At 46.3% G+C, this 14,252-nt stretch overlaps 1 protein-coding gene across 15 annotated transcripts in view; it reads left to right on the forward strand.

The window, feature by feature from the left end:
- INPP4A (inositol polyphosphate-4-phosphatase type I A) overlaps positions 1-14,252 on the forward strand; it is a 163,230-nt gene that overhangs the window by 128,889 nt on the left and 20,089 nt on the right. For 8 of the 15 annotated variants that reach the window (XM_086701275.1, XM_086701273.1, XM_086701277.1 and 5 more), the window contains 2 exons: positions 1,989-2,143; positions 6,349-9,709. In XM_086701275.1, the coding sequence (XP_086557401.1) occupies positions 1,989-2,143; positions 6,349-6,529 (336 nt within the window). In that variant the 3' untranslated portion in view covers positions 6,530-9,709. The other 7 variants (XM_086701279.1, XM_025932846.2, XM_025932843.2 and 4 more) reach the window with 3 other exon arrangements.

The raw sequence follows: 14,252 nt of genomic DNA on the forward strand, positions 1-14,252 counted from the left end.
TGGATGGGGAGACCAGCCAGAGCTCTCAAACTGGCTGATGGCCCCCTAGAGACTGGAACCTGGTGCTACAGATCGCCCTGTTGGGCAAGAATGCACCTTTAGTCACCCCTGCCTGCCTTCTGGAGTTTCATTTTAGTTATGGATGCACCATTTATGAATGTAAGTGCTTACTACACATTTCTGGTTCATGAACTCTGCAGTCTGTAGAATTTAGTGAGCAGGTGTACATTCACCCTCACCTTGTCAGTTACGGTTTTATGCATTGGGATTATATCACTCTTCAGCAAGCTTAGGGGATGCTTAGGGTCTTTTTTTTCCCCCTTAAAAATTTTTTGTCTATTCTCAAAAGAAGGCTGTTTTCCTCCAGATGGCCTTGGCTGAACTCGTTTCGGCATCTTCTCTTTTGTCTTTCTCTAGACACAGTGCTTAGGACCATACTGTGTTCTCTACCTAGAGGCATTCCTGACAGTGGCTACATGTTCTTGGCTTTGAGAAGCAGGTGTGGTGCTGTCTCCAGGGCAGTCTGCAGTGGCTCTGATATTTCTCTGGAGTGTGACAGGTTTTTGGAGCCCACTGTCATCTAGCGTTGATTTTTCACTAACTGCCAGTATTGTCGTAGAGGTGCAGTACCTGGTACAGGTCCACAGCCCCTTACCTGAAGCTCTTGTGAGTAGATGTTTTGTAATTCAGTTTCTGTATTTTAAATTTTTTTTTTCAACGTTTATTTATTTTTGGGACAGAGAGAGACAGAGCATGAACGGGGGAGGGGCAGAGAGAGAGGGAGACACAGAATCGGAAACAGGCTCCAGGCTCTGAGCCATCAGCCCAGAGCCTGACACGGGGCTCGAACTCCTGGACCGTGAGATCGTGACCTGGCTGAAGTCGGACGCTTAACCGACTGCGCCACCCAGGCGCCCCTGGTTTCTGTATTTTAGAAAGGTGATATGGTATACAGTTGTGCACATATGTGTAATACAGTGGCACATCCCCTTTGGTTAAAGTGGTACATATATATGATTGAACGTAACTGGGAGAGTCTGGGGCAGTGCTCTGGAACTAAACTCGTTAATATTGCTTTATTGTAAAGTGTGAATATTTATTCAAAATGGGTTAAATGAAGATTATAAATAGTCTCACATTGGCTCAGATATGGTCATGCTGCCAAATGAAGTTGCTGTAAACTTAAATTTTTTTTAATTTTAGGGCTTTCAGCATTTGGGGAATGTGTACCTAGAATTGTATCTAGTGGTTCAAAGAAAATGCCCCCAAAAGCCCTTCTTGTGGAAAAAGAAGGTGCCCTGGGGCAGCCTTTTTTCAGCTAGGAGGCTGCCCCACCGTGAGCCGCCGACTTGTGAAGGGAGAAGCGCACTGGCACCTAACCCCATGCTTGGCCCTGAGTGAGGCAGAGGATGGCCTGTGGGGCCTGCTGGTCAGGAGGTGGCAAAGGGGAAGCTCTTCTGAGCTCTTCCCGTCTATGCGGGGAACATGAAGAGAGTAGAGACAATGGGTCTATGCTATGCCTTCCAGAAAGCCCTGGAGACTTGGCCAGGGGCTGGGCATCCTGTGAGCTGCCCTGACCTCCTAGGCTGGTCTTTGCTGCCCTGCTCTGCTAAGGGCCTGCAGCAAAGTCCTGAATGTGACGAAATGGCCTGGGCACAGTTTGGAAGAGGACAGCTGGTAAGGTCAGTGAACAGACAGTGATGCCCCAGAAAATAAGGGAGTCTGGGCCTTGAAGGAGTGGCCTGGGGGTTAGGGAGTCACACGAGGGACTGCCAGGGATGAGAGGAGGTCCCATGGGCAGTGACTTCATTTCTGCTGCTAGCTCTGGCAGGACATAGAGTCAGGGAGCAGAAGCAGAGGGAACGCTGACCCTGGGAGTTGGCATTGCCACACGCTGCCGTTGGCCATCCGAAGCCTGTGTCCCGCGCGAAGCATGTTTACATTCTGCAGAGTCTCCCTCTGAGCACAGCTTGTGTTCCTCTTGGCAGATCTGCCGCCGCCTTAACGGGGTCCGGTTCACCAGCTGCAAGAGCGCCAAGGACCGCACGGCCATGTCGGTGACGCTGGAGCAGTGCCTGATCCTGCAGCACGAGCACGGCATGGCCCCGCAGGTGTTCACCCAGGCCCTGGAGTGCATGCGCAGGTGAGTCCCGCTGCCCAGGCCGCCCGCCCCGCCTGCCCTGGGCTCCGTGTAAACTGCAGATGAGCCGGCCCTGCCAGGGCTCCCCCTGCCCAAGTCCCCTTGACTCCACCTGGCATGCTCTAGTTTGACTTTGGAAAATTCACTGATGTCTGCCAAGTCAAACTGTTGGCACTTTCAAATTGAGACCGTGTTCTCTCCTAAGTCCGGGGGACGAGAGAGCTAGCAGTCTCTGTGAGCAGGACTGCTCTGAAGTCAGATGACCTCGGGGCAAGCTTAGGTGTCAGGAGGTTGCCGAGGGGACTCACGTGCAGCTGTGTGGAAGTCCTTTGGCACACGGCTCCCCCTGCCTCGCCCCCGCCTTGCTGCGGCTGGAAATTAGGGCCAGAGCTTCCTCAGCAGGCATCTGCTGTTTCCACCGTGCACATATCTATCCCTTTTCAAACTTGAGTGAAGAAAATGCGTCTGCAGGTTGCACCGGTTTGCTCCGCTTCTTCTCTAGCCATCGACACAGTTTGCTTTTCTTAGCAAAGTGTCAAATGAGTGTTTTATGGTAACGGCAGCAGCCCCCACTTGTCCGTGTGCCGTGGCGACCTCACCCTAATGATGTTCTGATTCTGAGGCAGCAGGCGTGTTTGCAGAATGAAACCCGGGACTAAAAACTGTCTACTGTTGATCGATGCCTTGTTTCAAGCACTGCTGGGGAGCACCTTACCTCACATACCAAAAGAAAGGATAAGAAACCTGGTTTTCCCGTCTCCTTCAATGTAGCCACCAATGCTGTCCAAGTCTCGTTCCCAACGGTCACTCCTACTGAATGTTCTGTATCGTTTGTCCTCTCACCAAATTCTTTAAAGCGTTCAATTCTCTTATCCTTTCTGTATGTTTCTGCTGTTTGACCTTCTCACAATAATGCACAAAAGTGATGCCTGAGCTCCTGCCTCTTGATAATCGCATTTTGTAGAAATGGAATTGTGTTTTCCCTGTTTTGTCTTCCCCCAGTCCTACAGACCTCTTTGTTTCCTTGGGGCTTCTATTCACACGTGTGTAGAAAGTTCATCACCCTCCCTGCGCTGAGCCTCAGGGAAGCAGTGGAGACTCTTGAGACCCCTGCTTGGGCACCCTTGGCTAAGGACCTGTCCTCACGGCCTGCCCTTCAGGCTCAGCATCCTTGATGCAATGGGGGTGGCGGGGCCTGGGATTCCAGCCACGTCTGCACCCTCTTCACTGCCAGGTGATGGGAGGGACCTCTCTGGTGAGATGCAGACCTCCACCAGAGAAGAAACATGAAAAATAGAAGGGAGATACTTGTGGTTGTCAGAGCAAAGATGAGGATCAGGTCCACTTAGTAGACAGGCCCTGAGTCAGGTGTACAGTTGGTGTGTAGACATCTATCCAGTCTCGGCCTCTGGAACAGATTTGATGAAAATAATTCATTCTGACCATATCTGAGCACAAAGGTCTCAGGAGACCAGGGAGAACGGGGCTCTTTGAAAGACACAGGGGCTGCCACATCTGCTGACCTGTGGCCCACCATGGGGCTGCGTGGGCAGTACCCACATGTGCACAGATCACCTGTTGTGGTTTTCAGTGCACACAGCAAAATTTTATAACTTTTATCACATAGAAATGGGTACCCCTTGTAGCAAAATTTAAAACTACGGATAAGCCCCTACACCAGTTGTTCTCACACTGCCCCCCCCAAATTCTCCATATTCCTACTATTAACAAGAAACGGTGCTAACATCTGATGCTGACTCTTTCAGACATAGTTACATACATACACATACATGCAGGTGTGAGTGTGGTTAATGCACAGGTTGGTTAATCAAGTCCCTAAATAGTGAACAAAACACATGTGTGCGCCAACAAATGCAATTATATTTGCAGTTATGCCTGTTGTTTTAGCCTACTTTTTTCATTTAACTGCTTGTGAGCACTTTCTCAGGTTAACAAATAGAGACCTTGCCATTTTCATTACATCATAATTATCCAGTTTGCTGTCATGGAATATTTAAGCTATATGTGGTTTTCAGCACCTTAAGGGTGTGGCGAATAGCCTTATGTACGCACCTGTTCACATTTGCCGCATTGATCCCTAATGTTAGAAAGTATACACCTTTGTGGGGCTTTTAATACAAATTGCCACACTCCCACCCGCTGTCCTGAATGCCTGCTCGTCCACCCTCTGGGTGTTGTCATACCTGTCACTCGTCCGGGCGCTTCTGACTCTGAAGTCGGTGTTGCTTTCCTGTATGCCAGGTGGGGACCCTGCGTCCCGAGTAGGGAAGGACCTTCCTCCCTGGGCCTCCCTCTGCCTCTCTAAAGCCCCTACTCAGCTCCAATTATGGAAGTCTTTTAAAGATTCCTATTTATGTTTTTCTGAATATTCTAAAATCTCTGTAGTAATGATGTATTACCTTATAATCACGTAAGATACTATTACATAAGAACCAAGGTTGGTCCCGGCTGCCTGCACCCTGGGACCCTCAGGACCCAGTAGCCCCAACAGCCTGGACGCCATGCTCACTGCCACCTGTCTGCCTGACCACACTGCAGCTCAGGCTGTCACCGCATGTGGTTGTTTTTAGGTGATTTTTTGGATTATCCCCTGTGGGGAAGGCATGAGTCTATTTGTAGACAGCAAGCCTGAGGTGGCCAGGTCACTAGCCAGTAGTTCTGGCTGCAGTGTGGCCAGAACCTGTGGCTCAACCTGGGGCTGGAAGGAGGCAGCAGTAAATACTGGCCATGTCTTGAGTGGAGGAATGCATTTTGGTTCTCTTGCTTTCTCGCTTGCATCTTACCAGATGGAAGAGTAGAGCATGCAGGCAAGGGTACAGGGTGGGGAGAGGGGGTGGAGTCAAGGGGCAGAGCTGACACTCGGGCTGTATTTCTCCCAGAGGTCCAGGGTGAGCAGTGGCCAGTGCTGTGCTAGCAAATGTTTAACAGCCAGCTCCCTCCCCCCCGACCAAAAAAAATAGTGTTTGCCAATTTCTGTGGCATAAATCCTCCCGCTGGGGCTGATTTCGAGCTACCAGTGTGATACCATGGAACATGGAGCTGGGAAGAGATTTGTACACTCGGCTCTTGTGAGCCACTGCCAGCTCACCGCCCATGGTGCCCCTCTGTCCCCAGTCCGGAGGCTGAAACTCCCAGAGCAGGCCTTCTTAAGTAGCCATAGTGACACTCCCCCACCCCCGAGACTGCCCTGGCTGCGAATGTGACAGTCAGTCAGTGCTCACATTGGAAAGAAGCTCCAGTCAGAATGGCACATCCCAGCAGGGCCGTTCTAGGGCTTCCAGGTTCTTCTGGGAAAGCCCGGGAGGTCTCTGTTTGAGGAAAGACCCCATGCTCTTCATCTCTGGGTGGATCCTCTCAGGCCACCTGCTGTGTCCCAGCGTCTCTGCTTCTGTGTCGCTGTTGCCACTTTGGTGGACAGTCATAGAGGATGTGGTTCCAGAACCATTGCACCTCAGTGTATTTTTTCTGTGACAACCTAAAGGGAGAGAAAACCCAAAACTTCCAATGTGAGCTCGGGTGGATTCCATTCTCGGGGATCACCCCATAGAGCAGTAACTCGGACAGTCGGGGACACCAGCAGCTCATGCCCTGCCACTGCTTAGCCTGACAGCCAGGATGAGTCTGAGGAGGGCTCTGCCTTTGACTGATATTTGAGGTAAATGGTCATTGTTTGGATGGTCCATCAAGAGGCAGCTCTGGCAGTCAGTGGCACCGCCCCCTGCTCAGGCATCTGTGAGAAGGTCAACCCCCCTCCCCCCAATGGTTCTTCATGTTCAGCTTGCGTTTTGGAACCCATGTCTTGGCAGCATGTGAGAGCATGGCAGGGCAGCATGGAGTCGTGCTTGGCCGGCCGAGAGAGGGCGAACATGGAAAACCATTTAGTCAACCTACATGTGTTTGTTTTTGGTAGACGACAGTATTTTTTTCTTATTTTCACTTCTCTTTCTCTCCTTTCTCCTTGTGACTGTGCTGGTTTTGTTTTGGTATTCCTTCCACACCCTTTTCTGCATATCATCTTTCCTTTCTGTTGTGGCTTCATCCCATTTTTTTTTTAATCTTACCGTTTGGTTCTCCTCTTTTTTCCATACTTTTGATAAAATCCATTGCATGTATCTCTCTTTTTTTTCTTTTTTTTATTTCCTTTGCCTTTTTCTTTTCCTTTCTCCCAAACTTTTTCCTTTTCACAGCATTGGAACACGGGAGGTAGTCACCCAGAAGAACTTGAGCGGCCTGGTGCCCATCCGAGACTTAAGACTAGACCCCAGCCTCCTCTGTTCCATCCCTTTGTTAGCCTTGAGCCCCAATTTACTGATTGCGTGGCTCTTCCTGAGCATAGCATACCTGGTGACCAAATTACGTTGCAAATGAGTATCATTACGAAAAATCAGTAATAAGTCACAAGAAAAACAAAAGTGCCAGAATATGTCCAGCCACCTGTGTACCTAACTGGACAGAAGGAATGTGTCAAAGCGTGGTCTGCCAAGAAATATCTCATGCCTTACAGTTTGATGTTTTGTTGTTCTGAACTGTAAATACCTGCCAAATTATTTCACCAAGAAGACTTGTTCATTTAACTTCCGTAGAGTTTTCAGTGCTTGTAACACATTCTTACAGGGCCCTGTCACTGCATTGTTTAGCTGGCCTGGAATTACTTGTACCAAATCTCTCACCTTTCTGATGTAAAGCTATTTATTACCTGTATATCTCATGTGCCGTGTTTCTGAGAGAAGCGAATTCTGTCTGGAAAGAATTTGTATATTTGATACTATTCTTGAATGTACTGCTAAACTTTCCTTTCCTTTTAAAGAGAAACGAAAAGGATAGATGCTTTATAACTGGCTCTTCAAGATAAACCTATTTAATAGGACATGTACTTTCTGCTTTCATTTCAAAGCGTAGTCCCTGAACTCAGAGTAGCAAACACTTTGCAGAATCGTTCCATTCCTTGCTTGTGTTCACGATTTCCAGTCCAAGACGACACAAAGCTGTGACTGTAGTAGCACATTGTACCAAATTGGGCACATCCAAGTAATGCTGCATGTGACTTTACATTTACTCTTTTAAATCTCTAAGGATCACTAAACTGACTCCAGGAATGAACGCATACAGAAACAAAAGGCTGTTCAAGTGATAGACATTTATTTTTCTTGAAGCAGGATTTTTACATTTAAAACATTGCATCTTTAGTTACAGATTAAAGTCCAGACATCTTTTTCTTAGAAAGCAAATGTGATTCATAATAATAAGCAAAAATCAAAGGAAAAATGACCCATAAAATGAGGCCTAACCTTTGGGCATTTGTGACAGATGGAACTGTGAGAAAGAAGGAGTTGCTTTGGTTTCTGCTACTAGCGCTCTCTTGGTGTAACACGGCAATGTCCAGAAAATGGGATGGTTGGTAAGCCTAACTTTTACATTCGCCGGAAGGGTAGTTGAACATCTGTAAAGGTAATAGATTAAATTAAGGGGAATTCCACAGATTTTCTATAAGAAATACTCAGTGGCTTCTCTGTTTTCTAGTTCAAATTATGTCATACTTCTGTTTTTGACCACCAGCCGGTTCCCCATACACTGTATTTTATGAAAGTGGATTTCTTTTTACCAGTCTAGAAACACTGGAGTGAATTGAGAGAAGCTGTCTTTCCCAAAACTTTTTACTCATTTGTGCCCACAAACCCAGTTTACCACAAAATCTGGCCTCTCTAGACCCTCCCCAAGATGTCCAGAACTTACCCTAGGACTCCTCTGGTTTGCCATCAGTTCTGAGTCTACTAATTGTAGAAGCAGTTAGCATGACAAATGATAGATTCAGACTTTAAATTCTAAGATAGAAGACTGTCCTTCTCGCACTTCTGGGAGGCCCTTCTTCCCCAGACCCCCTGAGCACTGCTGGAGCCTCAGGGCAGGGCTCCTGCCTGTAGGTGGAGCCAGTCTTTTCACAGGTACAGTGTGGCCACTCTGTCTTTTCCAGAACAACTGAGGTGACCATTCCATGGCATAGCTCCTGACATCCTTCACTAGGGAGTCTCTCCGTATGCCAACACAACACTGGTCACTGTCTAACCTGTGATTCTTTGAGAGGTGTGTTCACCTCCTGCCTCCTTCAAATTGAGGCATGTGCATCAGTGCTCCGAGGCCATTTTATTTACACTATATGAATGGGAGAAAGCAGAGTCTGCAGGCCCTTTCAGCTCCCATTCCAGGCTTCCCAGTCCTGCTCTGGCTCAAGTGCTCCTGATACCCCACGGTGGTGACACGTGCTTGTGCCCACCTCCAGGCCTGGCAGAGATTGCGCCCAGGTGAGGGAGGCCCTTCTGATTACAGAGAGTGTCCTCTCCGCTTCCCAGGCCCATGGGTGTTCCTGTGCCAATCCCCAGAGCCCCCTTCCAGGAACCCCCACCCAGCAAGGGGAGGCCGTGGCCTCTGAGGGGGCCTTGTGGACAGCCCGGCCTGCTGCTCGCTGCCATGGCGCCAGCCAGGCCTTCCTGCCTCATGTAGAATTGGCTGCTAAGTTGACAGAGAAATAAGTTGGACAGGGTTCTTTGTCTCTTCAGGGGCTGAGTCAAAAGGCAGTACATTCTACCTGTATGCTTGTGAGGGTAGCACAAGAAAGGACACCAGGAGGTCAGCCTAGGCTGTGAATTGTTGTTGTTGTTTTTCTTCAGAACATCTGAGGAAAGAGACTCTATGCTCACCCTTTGTGTGCTGAGTTTTAGTATCACTAAGGCTTTTTACTTACGAAGTCAGACTAAATACATACGTCTTTTCTGCTTTAGTGAGAAATAGGCTGGATGAAACAAACATGGGAAGATGCTTCAAGAAAGGGGAGTCTGGTACTTGATGATGATGGTTTTCAGGCTGCCGCTGAGGTGATACTGGCTCTGGACGGGACACAGTCAGTGGCTGCCAGCACTAGATATTCAGGATCACTAAGACCCTAGTGCGTTCAGATGGGTTCTAAAGTGGAAGATCCACACCAGAAAGGGAAAACCAGAGGACTCCCTAGAACCAGTTGTCATTTGGGTTTCCATTCTAATTTCTCATTCAAAAAATGGATGTCCTTGAAATAATTTACCTATAGAATAAAAACAGTCGGGGAGCTTTGAAATAATTAAATCCCTCTTTCTAAACTCTACCCAAGACCTTCTCAAAGTGTGCTGTTGACAACTAAAAACTATTTAGCCGATGTGATCTGTAGAAGTGTTCTACCTTAGGACGGGAGGCTGGCGGTGGGGAGCCTTCTCAGTGGGGAGTGCCAGTTAGCACGGCACGCCCTCTCCTCTCTGCACATAGCAGCCTCCAGCATTAATGCCAGAGCTCATGCAAACATGTGATGACAGTGTCTACGAGCCATCAGCCTCACCCAGGCAGATTTGGTAAATTCAAAACATTTGAGAAAAGTAAATACGATGTGCTTTAGAAATTAAATTGCATTGAAAGTGTAATCTTGATTACAATTTCGTGTGTAACGAATTCAGCCAGTTAACCCGGTAATTAGCTTCCTTAACATATGTAAATAAAAGATAATGTCCGAGTGGACAAATTATTCTTCTTCGCTCCTCAAAGCAGTTCGGCATTTAATAGTGATAGGTGGTGTTTGAAAAGTGTGTGCATTTGTATATAAATAGAGAAGCCATATCTGAAATAGTTTGATAATGTGAGAGCTTCCAAAGATTAAGACTAACTGTGCATAGGAACTTACAGCTTCTGCTTTAAATGGAATTATATTTTTATCCGATTACTGGATGTTAGACAAACATGATCATTATTGATTCTAGGGCCTCCCTGCTCGTCTGGCCTAGGCTTTCAGCTCTTATGACACACGTCTCGCTGAGGGCTTGAGGCTCTGGTGACAAGGAAGCAGAGCTGAGTTACTAAATTACTTAATAACAAATCAGGTGGATACTTTTCTAAAATACCTGAGCTTATCTTTTGAATAAAATTACTGTCTTACCAAAAATATTTTACATGTTCTTGATAATAAGACTGTCATTTTCACTTTAAAAGGCTTGAGCAGTTGCCACTGATATTTTTTTAAAATGCATGACATAATGGTCTTCATAAAATTTGAAATATTTTTTTTAAATCACTATTTCTTGGTAACTCCAAATTTTACATCTCATAAATGGGGATTTTTGTACTGAATTTGATAACTAGTTGACTTAATTGCTAGTCTTCGAATAATACAAAAATGTAAAGTTATACTGTGCTTATAGGAAGCCGTTTATATTTAGAATTGCTTTTGCCTGTTAATTTGGCGTCTACAGCAGACCATTTCCCAAAGAACTCCCCTGATGCTCTCATTTGGGAACGAATGTGAGGCCTGCCTGATGTCTCATCCTCCTGTTCAGCATTTGCTCTGCCCACTGGGTTGCCATGACAACCCTCCATCCAGTACAGCTGGGGATGATGCTGGTAGCCGGTTCTCTAGGGAAGGGCACCTGTGGGCTCTCACTGGCTCTGCGGCACCCCTGTGAGAGGTGACCACAATGAGGACAGCCCTCCTAGAGAAGGTGACTGGCTGCCACGGGGAGATCTCAGTGGGATGACTCCTTCGTGACACGTCTAGCCCTGATGGCTGTGCAGACCCCTCGTGCCACCACTGCATGAGCCCACTGATTGCTCTGTACCCAGGACAGCTGCCTCCTCAGTGGGGACGGCATGTTACAGCAGCCTTCTCGGCCAGATGGCTTTGCTACATTCTGCAAGGAAAATGAGCATTTTCAATTTGAGGTGATTCATAGCTGTTGCTAATAAGAAAAACGCAGCTCTTTAAAAGCTTTGGTAAGAGTAGCAATATTTCTTTTTCCATTTAATTTGTGACATAACAGAACCTTTGAACTGCAAATTATGATAGAACCCTCAAATTACTGGACATGAAAACCATTACGTGAAAACCATTAACTTAAAACCACAAGTTTGCTTCTACTTAGATACAGTGCTGCCTCTGGAAATGCCAGGCTCACAGCCCCATACAGCATGTGTCCATCTCTGTGCTTCTTAGTTGCCTTCCTTGTTTAGAAGCCCGCCATCTTGCGTGCGTATTGTTGTAAATGAGTCCGGCACCCATTTGAATTAATCAACATTTTTTGTAATGCTATGAAAATAATCAGTTCATTTCATTTTAGTTTAAGTCTTTTCCTTTTTCCTTTTTTACTGCTGTCATTTCTTGTGCTTGTTTTTTTCCCCAGTGAGGGTTGTCGAAGAGAAAATACAATGAAGAATGTTGGAAGTCGCAAATATGCGTTTAATTCCCTGCAGCTGAAGGCTTTCCCCAAGCATTACAGGCCTCCCGAAGGGACTTACGGAAAAGTTGAAACATGAACACACGGTTCCTCTAATTAGCTGTCACATACTAAATGTGGGTACCCTCTAGTGTCATATACGAATTCTTCAAGAAGACCTGAAGGATTGGTTTTTATTTTTGTGTTTTCAAACAAAATTCACTAAAAAGTCTATGGAGCATGTTTTTTTCCACTGGAATCAATAGGAGGTAATGTTTGGCTCAATAGCGTGGATAGTAATGACTGCCCATTTAAATAGCCTCAGCCATAACCACACAGATATCATCGATAGTTACCTGTATGAATCAAGCTAGATATGTCTGAAATGCTAAAAGACTTTTTTAAATGCCCACTTAGGCAGCTGCACACCTAATGTATTTTTCTACCGAGTAACTCAAAATTGAGCATTGAATTACAGTCTACTTTAAAAATTTTTGAATGTAAAACAGTAAATAATATATTAAAGAATTGGATCCTGGGCAGATCAGTAAATGTTGAATGTTAACTCAAGTTTTGGGGAAAGAAGGTAGCTCCAGCTTGAGCAGTGAGAGCAGTTGGTTCCGATAAATCGTCTTATCTGTAGCATCACAGGTGAAATCAGAAGGTGAAGTAAAGGTTGCTAAATCAGCCCGGGGTAAGACTTCACTGGAAGGTAGTACCTGCACAGCGGCCCACGTGGGGGGCCCACCTCCGCCCCCCGCTGCGCCGTAGCACAGGGTGTGTGCTGGAGAAGGACGCCACTGGCCTGTTCTCCCCAGCTCCGTGGTTGGTCCTGCCCCCAGGGCTCGCCTCCCTTCCTCTCCTGGGTGTTGAATTCTGCCACTCCAGGACCCCGCACATGAGGTGTCTGCTGCCTTTTAGACAACAGTGGGGGATTTATGCGTGTAGGTGCTGGAAGCCTAAGTATTTTCAGAACAAATGTCCTTTTGTGGGTTTCCCAATTTATCGTCTTCTAGAAGACAATCCTGTTGGATTGTCTGATGAAAGTGTCTCTTAGGTTTGCAGTAGTTGTTACTGTCCTCTTTACCTTCTGTTATGTAAGATGACTATTGACAAAGTTGAAATTATCTCCTACAGTGAGATTTTGAAAGGGATTAATGGGCCATAAACTTAGGAATTTCATAGAAAATTATGTCTGATCATCTATTATAAGATGATGATGATGAGTCTTATCTGCACATAGCAGAGATTTTTCTTAGTTTATGTGTTTATCAATTCTGTTTATCATAATTATGTTTACATGTTATTTAAAAGGCTGTAAAATATATGTGGCACATATCCATGATGCTGATCTTAATGATTTGTGACCCCTTAGGAAATCCCTAGGTCTAAAATTATAGATGTTATTCTTGGGCTCCTTTAGAAATGCCAGTTGGAAACATGTGACAGACTTGGGTTGCTGAGGCACAGGCAGTGCCACCCACAGGCAGGGACACAGGGGTGGGCGCAGGTGAGGGACTGCATAACCTTCCAGACCCTTCCTATACAGTGTGCAGACAGAGCCTCTGCTCCTCCTGCCCATTGGACAGGTGTGAGTGGATGTGGAGGACGCACCAGGAGCAATGGTCACAGCTCGCTGCCTCTCCCACAGCTGGCTCACTGTGGAGGGTGCAGGTAGAGACACTCCTATCCACCAAACCCGCTGCACAGGTGGCATCAGCTGGCATCACATCATCCTGCTGTGTCAGTCCCTGTTCAAAGATGGTTTCCAGTATGGGTGATTTGGCCTCTCGCCTCTCCCCCATATCATTTAATTTGTAACTTTTCTAGTACCTACATATTTCCATCTTTTCTTATGTTAACATCACTACCTTTCAAAAATTCCCTTGTCTTTTTAAATTAAATGTCACCCATATTGTTTCCAGAATTTTTTTTTTAATTTTTTTTTTTTTTTGTCTGATGAGCATTAAGCACCTGCATTGGTCAAAAGGGAATAGAGCAAATGTCGAGTCATCCGTTAGCAATTTTGCATGTGGCACCTTTATGTGAATTATTTTTCGAACTTCAGCTTCATATTAAGGATCACCACAAAACTCGAAGACTTGGCTAACCATGTAGAGAATGTTCAGGTTTCAGTGTTCTATGTGAGCGTCCCTGGGCCCCCGTGGGAGAGCAGCCTCTGGGCGGCATCACGCCCTTCTTTCGCTTGCCGCGCGAGGGCGCCCTTCGTGGTGGCCGGGGCTCGTCGAGTCCGGTAGGAGCGCTGAGTTTCCAGCTGCGCAAGGAGAGCCGTTGTACAGGTTACCATAAAACAGAGGTTCCGTCCAGTGTACCTTAGAAGGCCTCTCGTTTAAAGAGAAACGTTGAGACATGCTGAAACCCTGGGATGTGGCGTGGATTCTAAGTACCTGCAGCACAGTTGCCTTTGGTTTCCTTCAAAAATGTACAAATATTGTATAATACTGTTTTGTCCCTACACAATTGTTATTTGCCAAGCTTCGTGCATTAAAGTACTTTTATTTATTTGTTTTGGGTGGGCAGTAGTAATATATATGAACATATAGTTACTGTTTTATATATTCTGGGTTCATTCGAAGCCATGTATGCTGTAAATGTGCTAGTCTTTAGAATGACAAATAATAAATAACTGACAAGAACATTAAACTTGGCGTTGCCTCATTCATTCCGTTGTAACTGGGGACTAGTTTCATGGCCTCATCTGACTGGGCCGTCATTAGTGGGCATTGCATCGAGCGCTCAGGTGTTTGTAAGCATGAGATCATGACAGACTTCTGTTTTATAACCTTGTTTTCACTTAATTTGAAGCAGAGGGGCAATGGGCTGTGGGATTAAGAGCACGAACTTCA

Source organism: Puma concolor, chromosome A3 (genome assembly GCF_028749965.1).
Source record: "Puma concolor isolate L17-30 chromosome A3, mPumCon1.1.hap2, whole genome shotgun sequence".
In the NCBI taxonomy this organism is placed as follows: domain Eukaryota; kingdom Metazoa; phylum Chordata; class Mammalia; order Carnivora; family Felidae; genus Puma; species Puma concolor.